The 24,398-nt window shown below is 39.6% G+C and overlaps 1 protein-coding gene across 9 annotated transcripts in view; it reads left to right on the top strand.

The window, feature by feature from the left end:
* The window catches only part of DAAM2 (dishevelled associated activator of morphogenesis 2), a 207,220-nt gene that overhangs the window by 161,363 nt on the left and 21,459 nt on the right, over nt 1-24,398 (top strand). For 8 of the 9 annotated variants that reach the window (XM_090135194.1, XM_090135195.1, XM_090135198.1 and 5 more), the window contains 8 exons: nt 2,802-2,909; nt 6,002-6,034; nt 9,157-9,263; nt 17,843-17,927; nt 19,412-19,518; nt 20,060-20,148; nt 20,877-21,045; nt 22,831-22,938. In XM_090135194.1, coding sequence (XP_089991320.1) covers nt 2,802-2,909; nt 6,002-6,034; nt 9,157-9,263; nt 17,843-17,927; nt 19,412-19,518; nt 20,060-20,148; nt 20,877-21,045; nt 22,831-22,938 — 806 coding nt within the window. The remainder of the gene's footprint in view (nt 1-2,801; nt 2,910-6,001; nt 6,035-9,156; nt 9,264-17,842; nt 17,928-19,411; nt 19,519-20,059; nt 20,149-20,876; nt 21,046-22,830; nt 22,939-24,398) is intronic. The other variant, XM_090135196.1, reaches the window with a different exon arrangement.

The following is a 24,398-nucleotide window of genomic DNA, read 5'->3' as shown; positions in this document are numbered from 1 at the left end:
CATATTGAGGAAGTCTGATAAAAAAAAAAATACATCTAATACTATATATATGTTTATCTTGTTAAAAAAGAGTTCAAGGGTACGTTTGCAATAGATACATGCAGTGTAGCAACGTGCATTGATCCACTGTTGGAAACAGCTGCACTTGGGCAGAGAAGTGTGTCCAGAGAAGGACAACAAAGCTGGTGAGTGGTCTGGAGCACAAGTCTTATGAGGAGCAGGTGATGGAGCTGGAATTGTTTAATTCGGAGAGAATAAAAGGTCTCAGGGGAGACCTTATCACTCTCTACAACTATCTGAAAGGAGGATGTGGTGAGGTGGGGGTCAGCCTCTTCTCCCGCAGAAGCAATGGTAGGATTAGAGGGAATGCCTTTAAGTTGCACCAGGGGATATTCAGGTTGGATGTTAGGAAATATTTCCTCTCCAAAAGAGTGGTTAGGCACTGGAGTGGGCTGCCCAGGGAGGTGGTTGAATCACCATCCTTGGATGTGTTCAAGAAACATTTAGATGTTGTACTTATGTATGTCCAGATTCAACCTGGTCCATATTCAAGTCTTAAAATGAAAATGAATTGAAACAGGAATAATTTTAACTTAATTTTTTTTTTTTCTGGGAAGATGAAGATAAAACCTATTCTCTATAGTCCCTTCTGAAGTCTCAGACCCTCCTGTTTTGGCAGTTCTGCAATTCAGAGACCTGCCCATTCTGTAGCAGATTTTCATCATTCTCCCCATTCATGGGGAAACTGAACTTCCAAGAGAGTTTTACAGCCAGACAGGTAGATGGCAAGATTCTCAAAAGTAGCTGTCACTTGAGCCACATCCAAATCCAGCTCTTGACATCCCCAGTGTTCTATCCCAGTGATGACTCTAAGGACCATTCCTGAAGTCATGTCCACTGGCTCCCCTCAATATAAATTTTTCCATTTCAGTGTTTGATGGGACAATATGAGACAACGAGGAGCTCACAGAAACACTCCTGAGTTCAAATATGTCTCTCAGGATTTATAAAGCAAGGTTTATAAAGCCAGCCTGGAAACTGAATGAGAATGAACACCCTGTCTGGATGTTTCTGGCCAAGATTTGCAGTAGAAACCAGAGTTAATTTTGTCTCCTATTCCTTTAGCTGAGATGAGCTTCCCAAACTTGTTTGTTTTGTTATAGTCAAAGAATCATGTTTTTGCTGCTATGGGAGGGAACACCACGTGATTGCAAGGAACTGTGCAAAGATATTGGTGATCCTGTTCAGGGATGAATTCTGCTCCCATTTAGTATATACTCTCACTGCAAACAGCACTGTAGCAATTTTAGCTGGACAGCCCTGCCTTCCTTCGTGCACTCACAGACTACCTCTGGAGGGAGGGTGTTGGTTATTCCTCTACAGTGCCTGCCCTGCCAGGAATTTCCTCCAGAACACTTCACACTTTTATTTCCCCTTCATTTCATCCTTCCATCAGGTGTTTTTCCTTGCTCCTTCAGCCTTGTGGTTTAGCACATTTCCCTCATTCCTTTGATGACTGTGAATGGGAAGTAGAGCCTGTTCCTAATTAGTTCTGATAATGAAGTGTTAACACACTTTTTGCTGTGTAGGTGCAAGTCAGGTACTTCAGAGCTGGAGCCTGTGAGAGGGTTTAATTTCCACTTTTTGCTGTTCCTGGCTTTCTCTGCATCAGTGTTCTGCTGGCTCTTAATCTCATGAGGTTTTCTCTTTACAATCCCTTCTGTCCATTTCCTTTTTCTTTTAATCAACACCTTCCTTATTTTTCCAGTTAATGAAGTACATTAACTGTACACTTTATTAAGTAAATGAACTCAAAGATACCGTGGTCAGGTGTGAATGAGTGTGATGAACACTCTTCAGAATGAATAATTGCTCAAAGATTGACCCACCTCACATATACCTTAACAGTCCCTGGGAAGGAGAAAGTAGTTCAGTTGTTGTGTCCTCTTTGCTGGCAAGGATGTCTTTCCTGAGAAGATCAGCAGAAGACCTCAAATCCTCTCATATTTTAGGGTGACTGTTGTCTGTGGAAGGTATCCCTGCTCGTGGCAGATGATCTGTAAGGTCTCTTCCAATCCAAATCATCCTGTGACTCTGTGATGAGTTAAAGCCTGTATTATAGCAGCTTATTTGGTCTAGGGCTGATGAGTAGCAAAGTTGGAGGAGTAATCTGTGCTTATCATGTAGTGTTTCTTTGCTTCATGCTAATTATCTTCTGGAAAGCTAGAATTCCCTAGTGTTCAAGGTAATGTACTGCACAGGTTTTCAACATTTCCAGTTAGTGTATATAATGCTCTCTCAGAGATCTGAGTATAGCTAATATCTGAGCCAAAGAACTCAGATGGACAGGGGAGATAATATAATAGGAAATCATTTGACTTCAAAGACTCAGGGCCTTAAAGGTAAAATAAAGTCTTAGATTACTTTAACAGGCAGTCAGAATAGAAACTGTACAGCCTTTAGGCTTTAAACCAGAACATGGCAAAGTTTGCAGATGGCAATATGTATCTTGAGATGAACATGCATCCTGTATCCTTCCCAAGCTTTTTCCTCATGATGACACTTCTTTTTCATGACCACTATTAAAGGATACATTCTGTGGGATCATGGATATTGCTTGATTTTCTAGTGTCTGAATGTGGCCTTTCATCAGAGGTTTGCTGTGATGGAAAAAAAAACAAAAAACAAAAAATAAACAACCAAGTATGTTTAAAACAAAAATCAAAACCTAAGAAAATAGCATTGTATGTACTTAGCTAAAAGGTTTTATTATCTCATGCAAATATGACCTTTTCTTTCAGGAGAGGATCCATGGCACAATCTGGAATGAGATTGATGATTTAAAGGCATTCAAGGTGTTGGATCTAGAAGATTTTGAAAAGATGTTCTCAGCGTATCAGAGACACCAGGTAGGAGTGGACTCTTCCATACTTTGTCTTCCTTGAATACGTTAAGTTGGAAAGAATGCACATGCTTGATTCTTGCCTATCTGCAGTCAGGCTGCATCATTTGCTGCTCTGCCACTATTAAAAAAATCGCAGGACCAAAAGAAGTGTGGAGGTTCACATTGGATATTAGGAAAAAAATCTTATCTGAAAGAATGGTTAAGCACTGGAATGGGCTGCTCAGGGAGGTGATTGAGTTGCCATCCTTGGAGGTGTCCAAGAAACATTTAAATGTTGTTCCTAGGGACATAGTTTAGTAAGGAGATATTGGTGGTAGGTGGATGGTTGGATTAGATGATCTTGGAGATCTTTTACAATCTTGGTGAGTCTATGATTCTATATAGTGGGCAAAGTAGAGCCTTCTGTTATGATACTTGATGGACAGCTATCAGAGACAACACTTCACAAGAGGTAATGCCCAATATTACCTCAGTACCCACTGGTTTCCAAAAGCTCCTGAACTTTATGCTCATGCTTGACATCTATCTTTCTCTTATGTCTTTTAATTCTCTATTTCCCAATGAAAAAAATCTGTATTCATCCAAGAACTGTGCAAGGTGACTGAATTAGCTTCCTTTTGCTTTGTGTCTTTTTTTCTTTTTGTAAATACCTGGTCCAACTGGCTGGATGACAGAATCTGTCAAAATGAAAGATTGTAACACAAACGGCATACTTTAAAAGCAACCATTTATTATAATGTCTTTTTTCCCCTCCTCTTTTTCTTGGAAAGCAAGTTACTTTCAATCCATCTATCTCCACTGAATTAGATTTAACAGGAGAGAGATTGTACTTGCACTCCCTGAACTCCTCCAGCTTTCATCTGTTTTTGGAATACTTGGAGAACTTCAATCTTTCCTATTCTGCAAAATCAGATAATTTCTTTGGAATTTTAGGAAAAGACACAGACATGATTGTCATAAACAGCCTGTAAATTAAGACCCACAATAATAAGGGTAATTTCATTGTTATCATTCACTATCTTATTCAGTACCTTACAATGAACACATAGCCCTTGCCTTTGGACTTTTCCATTTGCTCCTCTCTCTCCCTCATTATCATTTTTTCCTATCAGATTCAATAAACATAATGAATAACTTTTCTGATTTACTAGCTCATAATCATCTAGATAAGCATCACAACTTGAACTGTGAAGACTGCAGTGTTGCCCATTACATGATGGCATTTAATTTCTTATTCTGCTCCTGCAAATAGCTGTTGAAGTGTGTCCCTCTCTATCTCTGCAAATCTTATTCATATTTATTCTCAGAAATAAAAAACTAGTTCACTAGAGAGAAAGAAAGGCACATGAAACTGCACTGCTGTAGAAGACTGGGTGTAGACCCTGTGTGCCAGTAGCGTAGTTATAGTAGAGAGCTTCCAGCTGTTGTGAAAGTAGGCAGACTGCCATCTGTGGACAACAGCAGCCACTGAGGTGCCATTCTAATGTAGTGGTTTTGTGCCAGCATGTGGCATTTGAGGTGCAAACGCTGCAGCTTCCTCACCAGAAATGACCTTCCAAAGCCTTACCCCAAATATAAACTAAAAAATGTACTGGTCAATGTACTGGCTTGTTGATTCTTAGTTAGAAACGTAATATTTATAGCTGTGTTACCAACTACTGAAAAGGTGCCTGACATACTCAGCTGTAAAGTAGCGTGACCCTAAACCTAAACTTTCCCACTGAAATGAAGCCATCATCTCAGTGATGCGTGGTTCTCTGAACAGTTCTCTCAGTGCTTGTTAAGCAAATTTTATGACAGTGGCTCCAGACACTGGAGTATCACTTATGCAATATCATCATGGCTTTGTGCAGTTAAGTGTATTGATACCCTTCCAGCTTTCATTTTAGTTTCGCATTTCTAATTTTTTTCATTTGTATTCCACTGTTACTACTTTAAGTAATGCTTTCTTTTTCATCCGTATTCACTCCAATAAGAACTAAATTCCAAACAACAAATCCTCATATTTCCATTTTCTTTTTTTATTTATTTTTTATTTTTATTTTTTCAAGGCCAGGCAACCAAAATTGCTTTTGAATCAAATTCTGATGAGAACTTTTCCAATTGATTCACACTTGGTCTTTTCTCCTCTTTTATTTTATTAATACTCCGCTCTGGCCAAGTATGTGTTTACCCTGGGTTTGTGACTTTTAAACTTCCTCCAAATGTCTGTAAAGAAAAATGTCAGCGAAAACCCTGCTCTTTTGCATCTGAAATGTTGAACGAGTACAGACAAAGACATTTCTTTCTTTGCTGCTATTAATATGATCCTATTTTTTCAGCTTCATTTATATCTAACAGCTTCTTTTTTTTTTTTTTAATGATGAAGGATCTCTTCTCCTCTCTCAAGCCCAGTATGTTGTTTTGGGTGGCTGTTAGGAAAAGGAAAATTGTTCGGTGTACAGAAGGTTGGAGCAAGAGTTCTTACACGTGTCTTTTGACTTTGCTCCAATCTGACTGTGTAATATTGACCTTTTTGTTCAGTATATCTGATGTTTTCCTGGAGAATGGAATAAGTCATGAAATAGTTGGTGTCTGTTAGCCAGTGCTGCTGTAGGGTTTTTTTTAGTAGTTACACGGTGCTTTTGGCTATAAGTTGTTGGCTCTTAGTCGTTAAAGCTATAATGTGCCATTGAAACAAGTTGTTACTATGAAAGGCAAACTGTGCCTGTGCATTGGGGGAGGAGAACTGACCCTTGATTTTTAACCTTGGCAGTTCTTTCAGTAAGGCTCTGGACTAGATTTGTAAAGGTATTTGAGCACTATCCTAGTTAATGTTTCTAGACCTTAGAGATTTATGGTTTGGAAACTGAATTTATTCATTTCAGAAAAGACCTAGAACTCTTATTTCCCTAACACCTGCTGATTTAAAATATGTAAAGAAGTGCTGAAATACCTTTAAACCATGTGGGCCAGTATTACTCGCTCAGCATTTTATTCTCTTAGAAAACAGTGTGTGTGTCTAAATTCAGCTGCCTTGTTAAACTTGGTGTACTTCTCTGTGACTGACTTTTGGCATGTTTCCTTCTTTGTTATTTGTGGCTGCTGTCTGCATAGGACCTGCTAACTAACCCCTCTTCCTGCAAGCAGGTGAGTATCACTGTCTGCCTTCTGATCCTCTCATAGCTCTTGGGAAGGAGATGCTACACCATGCTGTCATAGGATCATGCCTCATCTCATTCCAGTCTTTCATATGTCCTTATACCTCTGCTTCCTGGGTAGAGAAAGTAGAAAAAAAAAATTTCATCAGTTGTGTTAGCTCTGCTACACAAAGATGTAATTCCTGTTCAATTAGCTGTAATCACTCTGTGGTTTCTGCTGGTAACTCTGTAGTTCCCATTTAGATGATTCTGAGCAAAAAGATCGGAGGCAAAGTATCTCTCATTTTATTCATTATCTAAGCAGAATTTCTGGGAGAGACTTTTGAGAAGAGCAAGACTCTATCAAGGGGATTTTTGAGATGTCGTGACAAGTGTCTCTGGTGGCATCTGATGGAAAGTATGGAAAGCAAGAAAGTAGTTCTTGCTGTGAGTACTCAGGGGACTGTAACTAGAAAGTTTCCTCTGTTGCTGGAGGAGACTAATAAATGCATCTAGGCCACAAACTGTTTATCATCATGGCAATGTGTACCATAAAACAAGTCTGTGTGATAGTGTAGATTTTTGAATTTGTAATTAAAATCTCAAATCTGAAATACTGTTTGAAGTGTATAGCACAATGTTAGTCCACACAGAAAGACTGTCAAGAATAATGGGATAAGATGTAGGGACATTGTTTTGTAGGTTGACAACAGCTCCAGCTGTTTTTTCTCTGTGTGTTTGGCTTATCCCACAAAAGCTGGTCACTACTGCTCTTCTTTTTCCGTGTTTAAGAAAACACAGATAGTCTACATGCAATCTGTTTTCCTTCAGTGCAGTTTGCAATCTGGCTTCAGTAAAACCTGAAGCTTCATCTGCTTTTGCTTACACAGAACTCCAAATGTCTATAAATATCTCTCTTCTCAATATGAGTTGGAGAGAATATATTTTTAGATGAGACTAGGCCACTCCTTATGACCAAGGAGTGGGCCATGTCTGAATAGTTCAGGTATTCATCTCTGTTGAACCTTCAGGGCTGGGGAATTGAAACGGGATGGAGACTGTTATACTAATCCCTCCTGCATGGCTTTAGGGGAAGACATCTGAACACACTGCATAGCCAAGCCTTGAAATACACAGTATGTAGCCAAGCCCTGAAATTACTTTATTTTTTTTCTTTTTCCTTGGGATGGGTGCTGTATAATGGTAACCAGCTGTACTTGTCTGCAAACACTAGCTAGTGAGAGACAGTGAAGCTTTTAAATTGGGAACAAAGCACAGACCTACCGGTACCTTGCTTGCCTCTCACTGTTCAGCAGCTGCCTATCTACCTATTCTCCTGCCCTCCTCCCCAAAAACTGAGGAAATTCAGAAAAATTGGACATCTCTGCATACATCCTGGGGGTGCACTGCTCTTCTGTTTTGTTAGTTTTCCTCAAAAATAATAAGCTTGCTAAATGTTCATTTTTTTCTTTCCTTAGAAACTCTTTTTGATTTGTCCAGTGGTTTTGTGTTTTCTTTCTTTCTCAACTAGACACTCTGGGCTTCTCAAGCAGAACTATAGTATGCATGTCTTTGGCTAATGGATTGTACCTGCTTATAATGCTACTTCATATTGGTAGTGGCTCCCTGCAACACATTTGCATGTGGTTGTATGAATCCTTTGTGAATCCAGGAGCAGCACAGGCTCATTGTGGCTGTACCATGAACTAAAATGGGAAGTAACAGTATGAATTTCTCCAAGGTTTACATTGAAATTTCAGATACTTGGGTATTAAAAAATCTCTTGAAGTGAGTTAATCAGGAGAGCAGTAAGCTCTTTGAAAGCATCATATTAGGAGTTAGTAACTTGAAACAGACACTAACATAAGTAGTATCTGAGCTGAAGAACTTTCAGTCCAAGGCATTAATTCTAGAAATTGCACAGTTGTCACGGTCTTACATTTTTCCATGGATATCTGCTATTGACCACACTCAAAGACAGGACACTGGACAGGACACAGAATGTCCAACCCAGCATGTTTGCTGTTATGTCCAATGGAAGAGATCATGTTAATAATTTGATGGATGCTTTCAAAGCTGGATTATACTAGTTAGTTTCAAAATCTAAAGGAATGATAATATGAGTGTAATGAAAAGTCATTTTTAAAGAAATTCCAACAACAGCAAGCTGGGAAAATAAAAGCCATCCTGTTTCCAGTTTCCTCTGCTGATTTCTTGGGAGCTATTATGCAAAATCGTAAATTTTTATCATTACCTCTACTTCTGTTTAGGGAATGGTGTTAAAAGATGCAAAATGGAATTACAGAAAGCCAATCTCTAGAAGTATAACAAAATTCACGCCTGATATGTAGGCAGGACAAGGAGTCAGAGACTTGTGGATGATCAGACTAGGTCTGCAATTAGTTTCTGTCTATGCTCTGTGTCAAACATCTTGGACTGGTATTTTCCAGGGTGAAGAGTTTGGCAATGGGGGGATATACAGAAGACTTTGACAGAAGTTGTTTTCTCCATATTTAATTGTATTAATTCATTTAAAAAGAGAGGCTAGTTCAAATGTAGTCGTTGGTGACTTTGTAAAATACTTACTATGATACTTAGTAAAATACTTACTATGATGAAGACTGTCTTGCCCTACTGTTTGTATCTCACTTGCAGCATGGATTAGATTGGTCCAATGGCAGCCTTTAGAGATGATAAAAGGATTTTTCCTATTGGGCTGCAGCATTTCAAAAGCACTGTGTAACCTTTGCAAAAGACATCCAGCTGAAGGATATGCTACGAGTGGTGGGCTTTACCATATGTGCCCAGTTTTTCTGTCAGACTAGATTTACATTAAGAATAATCTACATAATAATATCACAGCTGTTCATAGAGTGAATCCTGTAAGTTAGAATCAGGTCCAGTATTTGGTGATCTTACAGGTGATAATGAATGACTCCTGTCTGTCTAGTAGTACAGGCTCTACCTACATGTTTTCTGTCCTTCATGCTTCCTTTTCTCATCATGTGGGTGGATTTGCCCAAATTGGGATTTTTTTTCATCATACTGAACTAACTCTATCAGCATTGGGTGAGTAGACAAGGAAAAACATGATACTGACTGTCTTCCCCCCCTTTTTTGAATTATACGCAGAAAGAGATGGGTTCAACAGAAGACCTTTACCTCTCCACACGAAAGGTGAAAGAGCTCTCTGTGATTGATGGCCGGAGGGCCCAGAATTGTGTCATTCTCCTTTCCAAGTAAGTGTGCTATGCCTTAGCTGACAGCATAAGCTGTGGTCAATGCAGAGGCAAGAGGGGAGTGGAATTTAATGAACGGACATGTACTTTTTTTTACCTAGACCTGCTGTCCCATACCTGTAGCACTTCAAACAAAATTCTTTTGCAGTTTAATAAGTGCACAAGTGCCTTTGTGAAGTGTTAGCTCTCTTAGTATGCGCACACATTTTGTTTATTAAGCAGGTAGACATAGAAACCAGGATGTATCTGAACACATCATTAGAAAGCTATTGGTACTTATGGGCAGATGAAATGAGCTGGTTGGCAGTGCTTCCACTTCACTTTAAGTGATGTTTCTCCCATGTGGTTTGTGTGTCAATTAGTTCAATTTGTTCTGTATGTTGCTTTTCAAATGTTGCTGTAAACACCTCCTTGGAATACAGCAGTGTTGAGAGTGGTGATCATCTTTATCATTTTTGGAACTTGGTTAGAAAGTTGGCAAATGTAAGAAAAGAACTAGGTCTTTTATTTGTAAATTAGGCTTCGGAAAGCATGATTCAACTTTGCATGCTCTTGTAATGATCCTATGTCTTCAGATGCTGTGACATCAGGGTTACCTGTATGCTTTTCATGACTTTCTGCCAACCTGTGTACTGGGCTGGATATCTGTCACTAAACAGCAAATTTGTACAGGGACTGAACCACCTGAGAATCTTACCTTCCCTGTCAGAGGCAGGAAGCAAGACTGGGAAACCTGTGGCAGTACTGAGCATTCCACTGATTAGCAGAAAATGTAGCTTTGTGTGATTGTCTGCTCTAGCAGACAAGGTAACAGTTAAAAGCAACGCTGCAGCCAGACCACCAGGACTGGAGTGAGTTCTTTCTACTGTTTGGTGAAAACTGTGGAGGTGCTCATTATGCTACATATGTGGCATTAGCCTGCATGTCAGCAGGACCCCTGCCATCCAAACCAGCAAGGAGGGAAGGCTTACATTTCTCTCTCTGCAGTAGTTGCCAATGCATGTTTTTGCTCATGCTGGCAGCTGACTGCAGGCTAGGGCAGAGGGATGCTGAAGGTATAGGGGCAACAGGATTTTCATGCTGTTTGACAGACCTGTGAAAGTGTATCTGGGGCACAGATTAAGTCATGTAAGCACATGAAATGCTTCCTGGAATGGTAACATAATGTATACAGGTGGCAGGGCTGAGGAGGATCCAAGAAAGTGGTCCATGAGTTGCTGTGACACTCGATGTCTATTTTTAAATATCTTCTATCCCATAAACAGGAGCAAGTATAGGTAGCAGCAGCATGCTTTTCATCATTCACTTCTTCTGCTGTGCAAGTCTAGCCTATCCTTTCCTAAGGAATTCTCTCTGAACAGTGAGAGAGAGACAGTCCCCATGATGTGTCATACCTCCTGTTGCCTCCAGAAAAGTGATCTTGGTGCACTAGCTTTGCGTTTCAGGGTATGCAGCATGTGATCACTCCAGGTGTGCCATGAAGCTAGTATGTGTTGAGTTGCTTATTTGGACTCAAGAGCTGAAAAGCTTCTCCACCAAGAAATAATCAGGTCTTATTGTTAGCAGGCCTAACAATACCTCCCAGTTTGCATTGTGCCCTGTTAACCTTGCTGTCACCAGAGCTATCATTAACTTAGATGGTTTCATGCTTGTCACAGATAACTTTACATCCAGGATATATGAAGTATCTCATAGCTCGGACCAGGATTGCTTCTTCTCTCCAAACCTCCCTTTCAAAGGCAAATAGAAAAACAAAAATCTTTGGGAATTAAAATGGCACCTCTGTATTCATGTCTGGTACTGCACTTTCTGCTTACACGGATCTGTTGTTGAAGATAGCAATTGGGAGGTTTGGCTGCAGACAGTAATCAAAAGGTTTATACAACCCCACTGCAGTTTTTTTCATTATCCCAGTGCTTCCTCCTCTAGGCTAAACCCAGAGGGACAGATGCTCCTAGCCAAGTCTTGCCTGGTTACTGCCATGTCGTTGCTTCTCCTGCAGTGCACCTTACACGTGTGCATGTGGGTGTGCAGACACATGCAGTGAGAAAATATTTTAAAATGGTGACAAACAAAGAGAGTTTGACCAACCCTGAGCTGCAGCCCCAGCTTTCAGGTTGCCACAGTATCTGCCAACAGCTGTTTCCAATTTACTCTTACTGTGCATATATCCCTGTAGTTTATTCCCCCTTTGTTTACACTAAACTGCCGTGTCCTTTAAAGTAAAATAGCTGCATGGATTGGGTTTTCTTTCCCTCCACTACTCAAATGTTTTTGTTTTACTAACACTGTGTTAGAAGGGGTCAGGCAGAGCTCATATTTCATATGATCCAACAAGCCAAAATCTAGCTAGAGTGAGAAATAGATGTCTCTTGCTTTGTTTCATAGAGAAACTGGAGCATGGTGAACTGAAAAGAGATGAAAATTGAATTGTTAATTATTTTTTGCTAACAGTGAGATTCATAGGACTTCCTCCCTATTCTCATCTCAATTTTCATTGAAAAAAAAAAAAAGCTTTTTTTTTCAGCAACTTGATAGCAATATTTTTCAGTGGGAACTTCAGTGGGAGGATGTAACAGTTCTTGTTTAATGGAACCTGATGGATCCAGAACGAAGTTCTTTCCCATAGGCCAACTGTAAAGATTTGAACAGGCACAAGATCAGTTTATCTCACAGTGTTTCCAGTAGGCTATAATTCAACCAAGGCGTGGAACCATCTGTCTGTGGTGAGTCCAGGCGCCCACTGTCTTCAAATCTGGCTTTCTTAATGGTGTTTCCAACATACAGTTATTTCTGTCACTCTGGAAACCTGCTATCCCTCATGAATTTCCCGATGTCTTCAGTTTCCACCAGGCTGGAGAATTTACTGTCAGACTTGTGTGGTCTGGAAGAGCCATCCCAGATCCCTGTGCTTCCCTGCTTTTGCTTCACAGCTGGAAACTTCTCTGACCTCTCTCACCAGTATGGCTTCTCTTTCCTTTCATTACTTAAATAACAGATAGTATTTTCACTGCTCTAGTGTTTTTATTGTACCACATCTTAAAATGTTCCTTACAGAACTTGCCTATGGCTTGTATCTCTTACTGTTCTATTCTGTGAAATGCTCTGCAGAGATCTGGTCTTATGAGAAACATCACTCACATGGAGCATGAAGGTTGACTGTATACTTATGGAACTTTTTTGGACAAGTTATTTTGCTTGAATTCCAGCAAAATAATTATGTCAGAGTTGTTCTGAGATGTATTTGTTATTTCTGTGGCCCAGCTAGTCAGTAGTAACCCTCTCAAGAGGCTGGAAACAGTAGGAATGCAAGGAAAATGTCATAAATACAGTTAGTAGCAGAAGACTACACAATCTGACTGAACAAAAATAATTTTAAATGTTAATCTCATAGTAGTTTTATACTGTGAACCAGGCTTAGCAAGTGGCTGTACTAAAAGTTTGTGTTTTTCATGATTGTTGTTTCGGATATCTGTCAGTGAGGGAGAAGGGACTTGTGCAGCACTTCCAACCAGAATACTGAAGAGACTGAGTATTTTTCCACATAGCTGTGCCTCCTCAGAGTTTCTAAACCCTTTTAGTTCAAACATTAAAGGGATGAGCTACTCAGACAGTGTTGATTTCCATGTGCTGTCTGTGCAGTTCCCCAGCCCCCCGTGTGCTTTTCTGCCATGTGGCAATACACTTTTCACTCTTATTTTAAGGCAGATTCTAAGTACTATGATAATTTGGGGGTACAGATTGTATCTTGATATGGAAACAGTTCATCGGACTCAGCAGGTCAGTTTTTCTGTCTTGAAAAACATCAGGCAATAAACACTGCTTCCTGGTTCCTGGAGGAATTTTCTGTTTTTACGTAAATGTCCACAATAAATCCAGAGTATGATAATCCCCAGGGTTAAACTTGACATATCAGCCAGTGTCATTCTGTCTTAAATCATGAACGGGAAACAGTAGGTAGGGCTGTGATGAAGGATGAACAACTGTCTCATCAACATGTCACCGTCGTTTGGGGATTCCCAAGTTTGGCCCTGCTTGGCTTGGAAAGATGGCATCTCAGATACTTCTTGGTAGGAAGCTGAGAGTGTGTGGATGATGGTCACTCATGAGCTTTCTCTGAATAACTAAAACAAAAGAGAAGGCTGTTTGTTTATGCACTTAGCAAAATGTTTTCACAATGAAGTACTGAAAATGTACTGGTAGATTTTTGCCCAATATGTTGATACAGTGGTGCAAGTTATATGTGATAGAAGTCCCCACTGTTGTTCCCCAAATGTTAAGACATTGTCATCTTCACTGACAAAATGTGTTGGCAGCTGAGATAAAATGTGAAAAGAGAGGTTTCTCTCCTAGGTTAACTTGCAGTTAGACCAGCCTAATGTTCCTGAATGCTTTTTTCTGAAAATGGACGGAGAGATCTACTTTTCCTGCCTTTATGGGTTACCAACAGTGAGTTTCCCAGAATGTAGCTATTTAACATCAGCTTGCAGCTTGGCGTTTGTACAGTGCATTAGGAGAGCTCAGTAGTTTTAGAAGGTTTATGTACCAGTCACAAAATTTGGGATTGAATTCACTATTAACCTGTGTGAGTTGTGAAGATGGAGCAGTTTGTGATCAATAAAAGCTAAAAATTGAGTGAGCTCCACAAAGTGGCCTTAGTTAAATATGTGGAGAAGTGCACGTGTTTGAGGTCATGCTCACACATGAGGAAGGGTAAGGCCTATTTCACTGTTTTCAGCTAGCAGCAGCACTGTCACAGCTACAACTGCTAGCATCTTCACAAGCCCTGTGATTTAGTTCAGTCTTGATTTACATTAAAACCAGTCCCTTCCTCCAAAGAAAAAGGAAGAGTGGGAACAAGATACTAATGTAGCTGTAACACAGTTCAAGGTTCTCTGGTAGCAGGCAGACAAGCTGCATTCTTAAAAACTAAGCAAAATCCAAGGAACAAACCCATGAAGTGACTCACTTCTTCATATGTGGAGGGTGATGGTTAATAAGCCACAAATATTCTGTTTTGATCCATCGAAGAGAGGAATGAAGGGGGGAGGTTACTGTGATTCAAATCAATGGATATATTTAAGAAGGAAAAATGAGTGAGCATTGGGTGTCTGCAAGGGAAGCTGATGTAAAGCTGCAGCATGTCTCCCAGGCATGTTCAGAGACAGGCTGCTGACTTTCTCCAAGAGGACGAAACAATAAACCACTTGATGTCTTCAAGTGAAGCTGGTGTTAAATCAGCCGAGGTGTCCTGGGGAGATTAGTGATGAATTACCCAGCAGAGTCAATAGAGATTATTTATGAAGCCGGAGGGGATAGAGGAAGGCAGCTTAAGTACCATATCAGAAGTTATTTGGTACTTGTTGAATTTTAACATTGCTTGAAGATGACTCAAGCAGTTGGACTTCTATATACTGCCACAAGATGTATGGGTAAGGGGAGAAGGAGGGAGTATTCTCAGTAAAGATCCTTTCCGTTGCTCTTTTGACTGGCGTCAGGCTGCCCTTGAACAAAACTACAGTCAGTATCTGTGCTCTGAATGAGTGTGCTGCAGCTGAGGAAGGAGGCACAGTCTTTTCTCCTGGTTATGTTTATTTCCTAAGTTTTGATGCCAGGATTGTTGCTTTGGTTAAGAAGTGTGAGGCAGAGAGAATGCAGCTTGAATTGTACGCTGTTCTGAATAGAGTTGTCTCCAGCAGCTGGAGGAAGAGTGCCTGGATCTGTGAAGCTTGTAAGAAAGTCATTGCAAACTTTTCAGTAGACAGTTGATTTACTGAAATGTAATTTCTGCAGTGTAATTTTTTGGGCTGCAGTCCCACATTAATTTGCTGTCTGTACCTCATGAGTTTTAGGCTCTGAGGGATGCCTCTATTTAGTTCTAAATGGAAAAAGTTTATGCATCTGCTTTAGGTTCCTCTTTAATCACTTCACCTGTTTCTGTTTAAAAACAGCACATCTGTTTCACATTACCACTGTCCATCTTTAAGATCTACTGCATGACTGAGCATTAATTTTGAAGATACAAGAAAAATCACATGATTAAGAATTCTTTGGCCAGTTCTTCGGCCAGTTTTTACTGGAAAGATCCCTGTTTACTGCCGTTGACACTTACAACTCGAGATATGTCCTACCTCAAAAAAGCCTGCTTTGGAAGAGTAAGCTTGTTTTGCTGTAAAACCTTCTGTACTAGTAATTGGATTGGTAATAATCGAGGATGCACACCTGCAGGCATCATGACCCCATTACAGGCCTGTAAGTGACTAAGTTAAACTGCTTCTCAGCAGGGGGCTGGCAAGCTTTCTGGTTCTCTCCACTGTGGGCTAAACCATCCAAGCCAGATGTTTTTCTGCGGATGGCTGGGCACAGAATCATTCAAGAAATCAAAGTGTTTGTATAACTGTCTGTCCTTGGGGCTCTCCATTATTTTTGAACAGATGATGTTTTCAAGTGTATTTAGTTATGATAAATGGCAGCAAACAGTGGAGCTTGGAATCTGAAGTCCTCAGGCTCCTGGACAGAATACTGAAATCCACAGTAATGTGAGCCACGCTTTCTGTGTTGTTAATGTGCCTCAGACCTCTCTGTTTGGTCATATTTATTGAGTTCCCAAACACACGCACAGGATCTCTGTGTAAAGAGGTGGTCAGTGTACTAATTGTTTGAATTATTTTCATGGAAAAAAGACACTTTTTTTTTTCTTTTTTTTTTTTTTCATAAATCTCGAGTGAAAGTAGCAACACCATCACTGACAAAAAACCCTGGTGTTCATGGATTGGCCTCTTGTCTCTCCTCTGACACACTGTGCCTGTGTCACAAGATATAAGCCCTCTGTGCGGAGGCTAGATTCTGGAAAATGTAAAAGTGCACTTTGTGACACATTCCGAAAGTGTAGGCACCCAAATTGTCTGGTTATGTGTACGTGTGTCTGCTAAGAGCCAGGCCTACGCCCAAAAATAAGCTTCTCAAGAGTCGTGCAGTCACAGAATTTGATCAACTCAGGGTCATGCAACCATAGACTTCATAATTCATGATTATTAAAGCCAAAAGAAACTTCAGCTTTCTGATTGAGAAAGTAGGGTTTTATGCAGAAGCCTGTGTACTGAGGTTTGTTGTTTTGATCTTGAGTGAAAACTGATGACCTAAAGTAAAAAGTTTCCAGCCTGAACTCTAAACCTTCTAATCCTTTTATTTCTCAAGTATGCCCCTATTATGAAGGTAATTCTATTTTGTGGTAATTCTTATTTAGCTGTTATCAGTTTGCCTTCCTTGTCAAAAGGGGACAGCCAGCAGTGAACAATTAGGAGCGCAGTGAGTGTAATTAGTTAAGGGGTGTAATATTTAAATGCTTTTGAATTTCTGCTGATTCATATTCTAGTTTCCAGCTGTTGGTTGTATTGGGCAATATTAAAATGTTTTAAGTTTCTCAGATTTAGTAATATTTCCTGTCTGTAAAAGTAAAGCTCTTTCTTTTGCTTTTACATACAAATGTGATTCTATCCAAATGGCAATAGCAATGTGAAATTTGAACATGGAGTTGGTTAGCATGGAAGACAAAAACGTTCTGGCTTGTGCGTCAGCCTGTCTCTTGTTTGTCTTCACAATTTCTCTTTCTGCTGTTAATTAATTATAATGATTGTCTGTGGAGACTGCAGACTTCTCTCCTCAAATATTTATTTTCACACTTTCCTGTTTCAGTCCCAAAATTGAGATTTTCTTCTGTATAGTTCTCCCCTATTCTGCTAGGAAGATCAATGAGGGTGTTGTGAGTGTGGAATGGTAGTATAGAATTTGTTGCTTGCACATATATTTATTGTCACCTGCACTGAGAACCACCCATTAATTTCTGGCAGTGTATCAAACAGCCTCTAAGTGATCCCTAATTTTGACTGGTCTGCCCTGGATTTCAGTTGATTTGTTTTATTGATTTCTTGTTTAGTTGTAACTGATGACTCCTACCTATTGCACACAAATATACAGGAGTAGGTGATAAGGAGAACAAATTTTGAACACCTTGGATATTAGTAAAATAAGCTTATGTTTTTAAGGCTTCTTCCATATTGGATATGAAACATGGACTTGTCTGTGATGTCAGTTTCTTTTTCAGCTGCGACTGCTAACGGAGTGAGCTTAGCAAGCACAAACAGATTTGTCATAGGAAGATCAGAATCATTACTTGTTACCTTGGGAGATCCTTTAATATTTAAAAGCTTAGATGAAACATGAGCTCACAATCACTTACAAACTATGCAGATTTGCAGGGTTTTTGTGCTGTAAAAGGATGAGGGAAATATTTTGATAAAGGAGGAAATTGGAAGCACTTTTGATCTATGAGGATTTGATTTTTGTTAATTGACATGTCTGTAGTCAGTGTGTTTTTGATTTACTGAAGTGGATTAAAAAAAGAAAAGTAAAAAAAGTAACACAAAATAGAAAATTTCGGCCTTTGAAACATAGTTTCATGTAGGACTTTCCCACAGCTCTTTTGTATTATTTTTAAGTGCAGCTTTTCAGATTTCCTATTTTCTGAACTGAGTAATTTGAACTTTTCACTAATGGTAGACTGTTGGTACTGTTGAAAGGTTGAAGCTGTCTAATGAAGAAATCAGACAAGCAATCTTGAAGATGGATGAGCAAGAAGACCTAGCAAAAGATATGCTTGAACAGGTAAGATTGCAGTCAACTCTACCTTATAAATAAATTTCTCACTGCCTTTTTTTCAGCCAAAATAAGTGGATGCGTGTGGAGGCTCTGCTAGTCTGTCTGTGGTTCTGAACTGCATGTTGGAGCATGAGAAATGCTGTTTTTCCCAGTGTCATAAAACATATCTCCCTTGTTTATCACTATTTGTGTCAGGTTGAATTTGATCCCTTGGGCTTTTGGATTCCAATACCAGTTTACTTTTCCTGATGCGATATATGCATGGTTACAGTTGGTATGGGGTTTGCTTTCATGAACTTTCTTCTTACCTATGACTTTTCTGTGACTTCCACAATCTTCAGTCTTTTCTTTTTTCTTAATGTGTTCCCTTGCCCAGCTTTTCCATTGGGAAATGTCATGAATCAGATTGTGTATGTTGATGGTTACAGCCAGGACTCTAACCTCTAAGAAGGGAACTTGCATTCTAACTAGAAGGTTAGAAAGAAATTGAGAGACTTCTGTCCTCCATTTACACTGCATAGCTGGTAGGGAAAGCAAAACAGAACAATTAAAACACCATTCCTCCATTTTTTTTTCCCATTTATAGAGGGTGAAAGATGATATTTTGACCACAGTTGCATATGATAAAATTCCTTAGGAGGGCACAGAATGTTATAATTCTCACCTATACGACAAATGTAATTACTTCTTTGTATGCAGTCAGTGTATTTAATCATATACAAAAAGCTATTCCATTTTGGAAATGTATAGCCTGCTTCTCATCTTAACTGAATGTTTGCAGCTGCTTTATGAGTAAGTGCAAACTTCTGATGCTCCACACCTTTGAGTACCACACTTTTGAGGGGTGGGATGAGATATTAAAGAAATGGTGTAAAGCAAAAGTGCTTGTTGCAAGCAGTTTTTTCCTTGTGGGTGTGCACTGAGGCTGCATGCATGGCAGTATTTATAACCAGACTAAAGCACAGCTACCGCTAGATATGTCAAAAATCTGTCAAAGTATGAGCTTTTAAGGTCAGCGTATGAATAGCAGCCAGTGTCAGATACACATCTAGTGGCTTGGTTATTGTTTATTGTTTCCGCAGAGTAGGGCGGACCCAAGAGAGAGATAGATGGGGCTTTGTGTGCATTCCAAGATACGCACAAGGAGTAGTTCACACTGGTTGGGGTGCATCCTGTTATTGTACGCACCAGTCTACGCTCTGCATAGTGCTGTGGGAATCAGAGTTCTTTCTGTTCTTCCCCTTGGGTAAGCTGCAGTCGTACTTGGCCTTTAGGATTTAGAAATGGGAAATTCCCCTTTGGAGATGAAAATGAATCCAGTAGGGTCAGTGAAGGACAAAGGCACAACAGCAAGCAGATATTTTGAAAAGGTCAGTTTTGTAGCCGCAGCTGCACTTGAAGTTACAGTCACGTGGCTGAATCAAAATAATGCTTCCCACTGGTAACAGATAAAACTCTTGTCTTGGTGTTTGGTTTGTCTGCCATTCCAGCTGCTGAAGTTTGTTCCTGAAAAGAGCGATACCGACCTGCTGGAGGAGCATAAACATGAAATAGAGCGCATGGCTCGGGCAGATCGTTTCCTCTTTGAAATGAGCAGGTCTGTTCAATACATTATGGGAAAAAGCACTGAGGGCTTCTTGGAAGCACCTGTAATTGTTGTTAAAAATGGATCATCTGGCACTGAGGGGGAATGTGCAAGAGATTATGGGCCAACATTATACCTTGCATTTTCCAGAAGCCTTCCAATGTTACAAATGTTTTTCTTCATTACACAAACTTTTCATTGATAATAAACACTTTCCATGCTGTCACTTAAGGACAATCCCCTGATGACAAGCAGAAATCTGCCTCCTCTTCCTAGCTGTGTTCACAGAAAAAGGGATTTCATGACACTTATATTTTGAGAGTAGTGGGAGTTCTTCCAGCTCCTTTTCACCTGGAACTCATGCATTCAGGCTCTCTGTTTTTCTAACAGCTTTGTTTAAGTAGAGTTAGGTGTTTGAACTATATCTGTAATCCCATGCATAGATATTTTGGGTTTCAACACTCAGCCATTAGATTATGTAGGCAGCATGCTGGCCCAGGGTTTCCAAATATGGTTCAAGATCAGTGCTGATTTTACTCTACCCTTTGTGTAGGATTGACCACTATCAGCAGCGACTCCAAGCATTGTTCTTCAAGAAGAAGTTTCCAGAGAGGCTGGCAGAAGCAAAGCCAAAAGTAGAAGGTATGATTAAAAGCTCTGCTAGGGGCTGGGTAAATGGGCAAGGAAGGTAAATAGAGGTTTTTCTTCAAAGGAATTGTTACATTCGTGCTGTGGTTGTAAAGCCAGCGAATCCAAAACGTGCAATACACTGGGAAGCAAATTCTGTATGATGCTCTTACACCCAATTGACTTAATGAAGTGTTGTTGTTATGCTGCAAATATGACCTGACACATCTCAGTGTGCTACCAGGTATTACTGAACTGACAAACGCTTCCAGCCTTCCCTTCTCACTCCCAGTCCTTTCACTTTCCATCTCACTGGAGCAGTTAGGTTAGGTGCCTCAGAACAGTGATGTTGTGGAAATGTGTCACTTACAAGAATAATGCCATGGCTTCTGTGCATCATTCCTGGTTATCAAAGAGAGGAGGGGAGTATCTTCCACTCTGCGTTTTCAGATGAGCTCTAGACTTACCCCTGTTCCCACTACCTGTGTTTTTAATGTGGGAGACCCAGGAGAACAGCCCTATTCCTGGGTTCAGAGGAGTGTCCTGTAGAATGAGGAGGTGTATCTTCTTTCCAGTTGTCCTGCATCTGGGAAGCTGGGTGGGGGAAAGAACCATGCATGAACAGAACTGTATTGTAACATTTACTGAGCAACAGTCAGACGGACACTTTGGGGCCTTTCAGATTATGGGCGAAAATATGTTAAAAACAACAATAACCTATTTGTTTCTTTTCTCTTTTCAAGCCATTCTTCTGGCATCCAAAGAACTCATCCGCAGCAAACGTTTGAGGCAACTCCTGGAGGTTGTTCTGGCCTTTGGCAATTACATGAACAAGGGCCAAAGGGGAAGCGCATATGGCTTCAAAGTCTCCAGCCTGAACAAAATTGCAGACACCAAATCCAGCATAGACAGGTAGGCTAAAAGGCCTCAAATGAGTTAGTAACTGTGCTGCTGCACCTCTTAACATAGTAACAGAACTGAGTGTATTTGGTTTTGGTCTTTCTTTTCTTTTTCTTTTTTTTTTTTTTTTTATTCTCCAGACCATGTCTTACGTGGCATTTAAGTAGTGCTTTTTACTCTAAAGTATCCTGAAGCATTTGAGTTAATAACAAAGCATTCAAATTCTGCCAGTCATTTGAACAGTGCACATCTGTTGTTGAATTGGGTTTCTGCAGTGTTATACAAAGATGACAAAGTGTAGTATTAAACTGAAATAAGTTTGGGAGAAGGAGGATTTCTATGGAATTTGCCTTTTATACTGAAGTTTTATGAACATGGTTTTGCAAAAAAAAAAAAACAACACAAAAAACTCTGACCACAGTCTTACATGTCCTGCGAAACGTGGAAATATGCTTCTGATGCAATACTCTCATAAATTTTACCTACACCAGAACTACAAGTTGTAGCTTGGTGAGGCTGACCTTGGCTGTATCTAGAGCAGTTAAGAAAAATAGCTGTTTGTTTGGGTTTTTTTGATAGTGGAGCTAACTTTATGGACACGGGTGGCAGGTCTTTATAGTGTTATCCCATGTTTTGCTTCATATCCCCATACTGGCTCTGGAAATTAATTCAACTATGACTGGGAAGTGAATACCACCTTCAAGCTTCAGCAGTACTAAGATTTTCCTAGGAGATTTCCTATACTGCTTCATACTAACTTATATCTTCCTCAAATTGTGAGACCTGCTGAGACCACAGCTATGGTGAAATGACTTCAGATTATGACAGAATGAATAATAGTGGCAAGAAACCATAGGAAATTCTTTGCTACCTATTAGAGTTTGAAATAACAAGACTCTGTTTTGACTAACATGATGTCCTTTCCATATACTAAGGCTAATACATGCTAATACATGTGTAGCTAATGTTGAATTTTTTTTATTATTATTTTTTATTTTTTTGCCTTAATGTAGCTTGACTCAATTTTCCATACATTAACTGCCATTTGCAGATCCTGTTCTCTCCTATTCTGTCTCCAGCTCTCCAGCTCCCAGGCTCTGGTCTTAGTGAAATAGTGGCCATCTGCTATCTTCTTGTCAGTTAACCAAATAGCACCCACTTCAAGTAGCTGTTATGGCTGGCTTCTTTTTCTACTTACAAAATTCACTGATGCAAAATTCACCATTTATTTTACAGTCCTTAAACCTGCTTCTAGGTCTCATTTCTTTCCACTTCTACTTGAGCTGTTTTTTTTTTTATCAGGGAGCCTGACTATTTGAATACAGCTGTTTTACTATAGGACTCTTCTTTGCATCTTTGGACTTCCAGGAATCTTTTATTCTTCTTAGTTAACTTTTATTTTCCTCCCCACATTGCCTCTGAGAACAATTCACTTCTCCCTTGTTATTTAATGTCACTTTAGTACATTTGTTTATTCTCTGAAGTATATGGAGATAAATAGTACATTGTATTGTGCAATGTTTTTTCCACTGTGCTATCTATGGAGATGACTAGGAGCATACTGTTGCTCCCAGCACAAATCAAGGCACTTGGGGTTTTAGTGGGAGTGGTTCATAAAGGACTAATTTATTTTAATCTATGATGCTTTTCTTTCAATAGCAAATCTGTTAACTGCTGATCTGTTGCTTATTTTCTTCAGTCAAGTACATTTCCTACCCAAATATTTTTCACTCATTTGTCACAATAGTTTTATCTTTCCTTCCCTTTCATCACCAACTTCCTTTTTTATTTTTTTAGGAACATTACACTGTTGCACTATTTGATTATGATCTTTGAGAAGAATTATCCAGATATACTAGATATTCAGACTGAATTGCAGCATCTTCCAGAAGCAGCAAAAGTCAAGTAAGTCTCTATTGCTTGTTCCCAGAGCTGAAGTTCACAGTGATTTCTGTTAGCTTAATGATTATTCCTTTTTTCATTGCCTTAGGATCATAGAGTTATTGAGTTTGGAAAAGACCACTAAGATTATCTAGTCCATCCACTAGTAGTGCCCAATAACCATGTCCACATCTACACATTTCTTGACCACCCCCAGACACCACCTCTCTGGGCAGCCTGTTTCAATACCTCACTATTTCTGAGCAGAAATTTTTCCTAATATTCTACTGCAACCTCCTCTGGTGATGATTTTACAAAATCATGACCAGCCTTCCAGCTAGGATACTTGCAGTGCCTTTGCTGACATTTTTGATGTTATTTAAATGTAGATCAGTGGGAAATTTTGGTCCAAAATAATTTAACTAAACTGACTGATTTACATGTTTATAGCTGTTCTGTTTCCAAATCAGATGTTGTAACTGGACTGGTCACTGTAATTCACTCACCATACTCTTTGGCTCCTTATCTATGTCACGTGGTGGTTTTTTTCTGGATAATTTGGTTTATTTCTAAGCCATAATCAGCTAGGTATAGAGACTAAAATAGCCATTTTCAAGAAAGTTGTTCAAACTTTTGCATCCTGCTTTCTGCACAAATTTCAGTGCAATTTTTTTCACTTCTGCAGGTTCACAGTTGACAGTGAATACACAAGGCATCCCCTAAAATATTAATGTTTTTCACTTCCAAAGGACTGTGTAAAATTTGCGTATTATTTGTCCAGCTATGGTTCTTTATATAAGAAATTACCCTACCTACTGAAAGAGAAGTGAAAAGATATAAGTGAAAAATACATGGATGTTCATACTTTAAGGTCTGCTTGTTTTGGAGGTGTGATCTACTTCTAATCAAATATGTAGCGAAGATACGTACTGATTTGCAAAATAACTACCTACTGTTTAACTGGAAATGAAAAGCCTTTTTTTCATACAAGCCCTAGGGAAAAGCTCCAGTTCATATGTGACAAGCAGAAAATCTGTACACTGTTTCTGTCTGGGGAAACATTTATTAGCAGTAGGGTTACATGCTCAGTTACAATGTAAGCCTTCAAGGACTTTCATATAGTAGAAATGGAGATGAAAAAAATCAGCAGTATTTTGGACCTTTTTGAGGTCCCCTCGTAGGAGGGTCAGGCTCAGCTCACATGGGAGATGTTCTGAGGGCAACTTCCTGCCTCTTCTCATGAAAATCCTGATCTTTAGTGTGACCACAGGCAAGCAGAACCTGCATCTTCTTACCTCTCCTACAAAAAGCAACACAGAACATTAACAGATCCCTTTCTCCTCATTTCTAATCATCTGATGTGGCTGTGCCAGAAGTTGGATATCAGATTTGATGGGCCAATGATCTGTTTGTTCTGCTTCACAGTTCCTGTACTCCTGTTTAACACTGCTCTTTTGTTTTATCTCCTCTGTGTCTGTCTCCTG

This window comes from Phasianus colchicus, chromosome 2 (genome assembly GCF_987193195.1).
Source record: "Phasianus colchicus chromosome 2, bPhaCol1.hap1.1, whole genome shotgun sequence".
Taxonomy (NCBI): Eukaryota; Metazoa; Chordata; class Aves; order Galliformes; family Phasianidae; genus Phasianus; species Phasianus colchicus.
The sequence above is the reverse complement of the archived record's forward strand: the minus strand, read 5'-3'. Positions and strand labels throughout refer to the sequence as shown.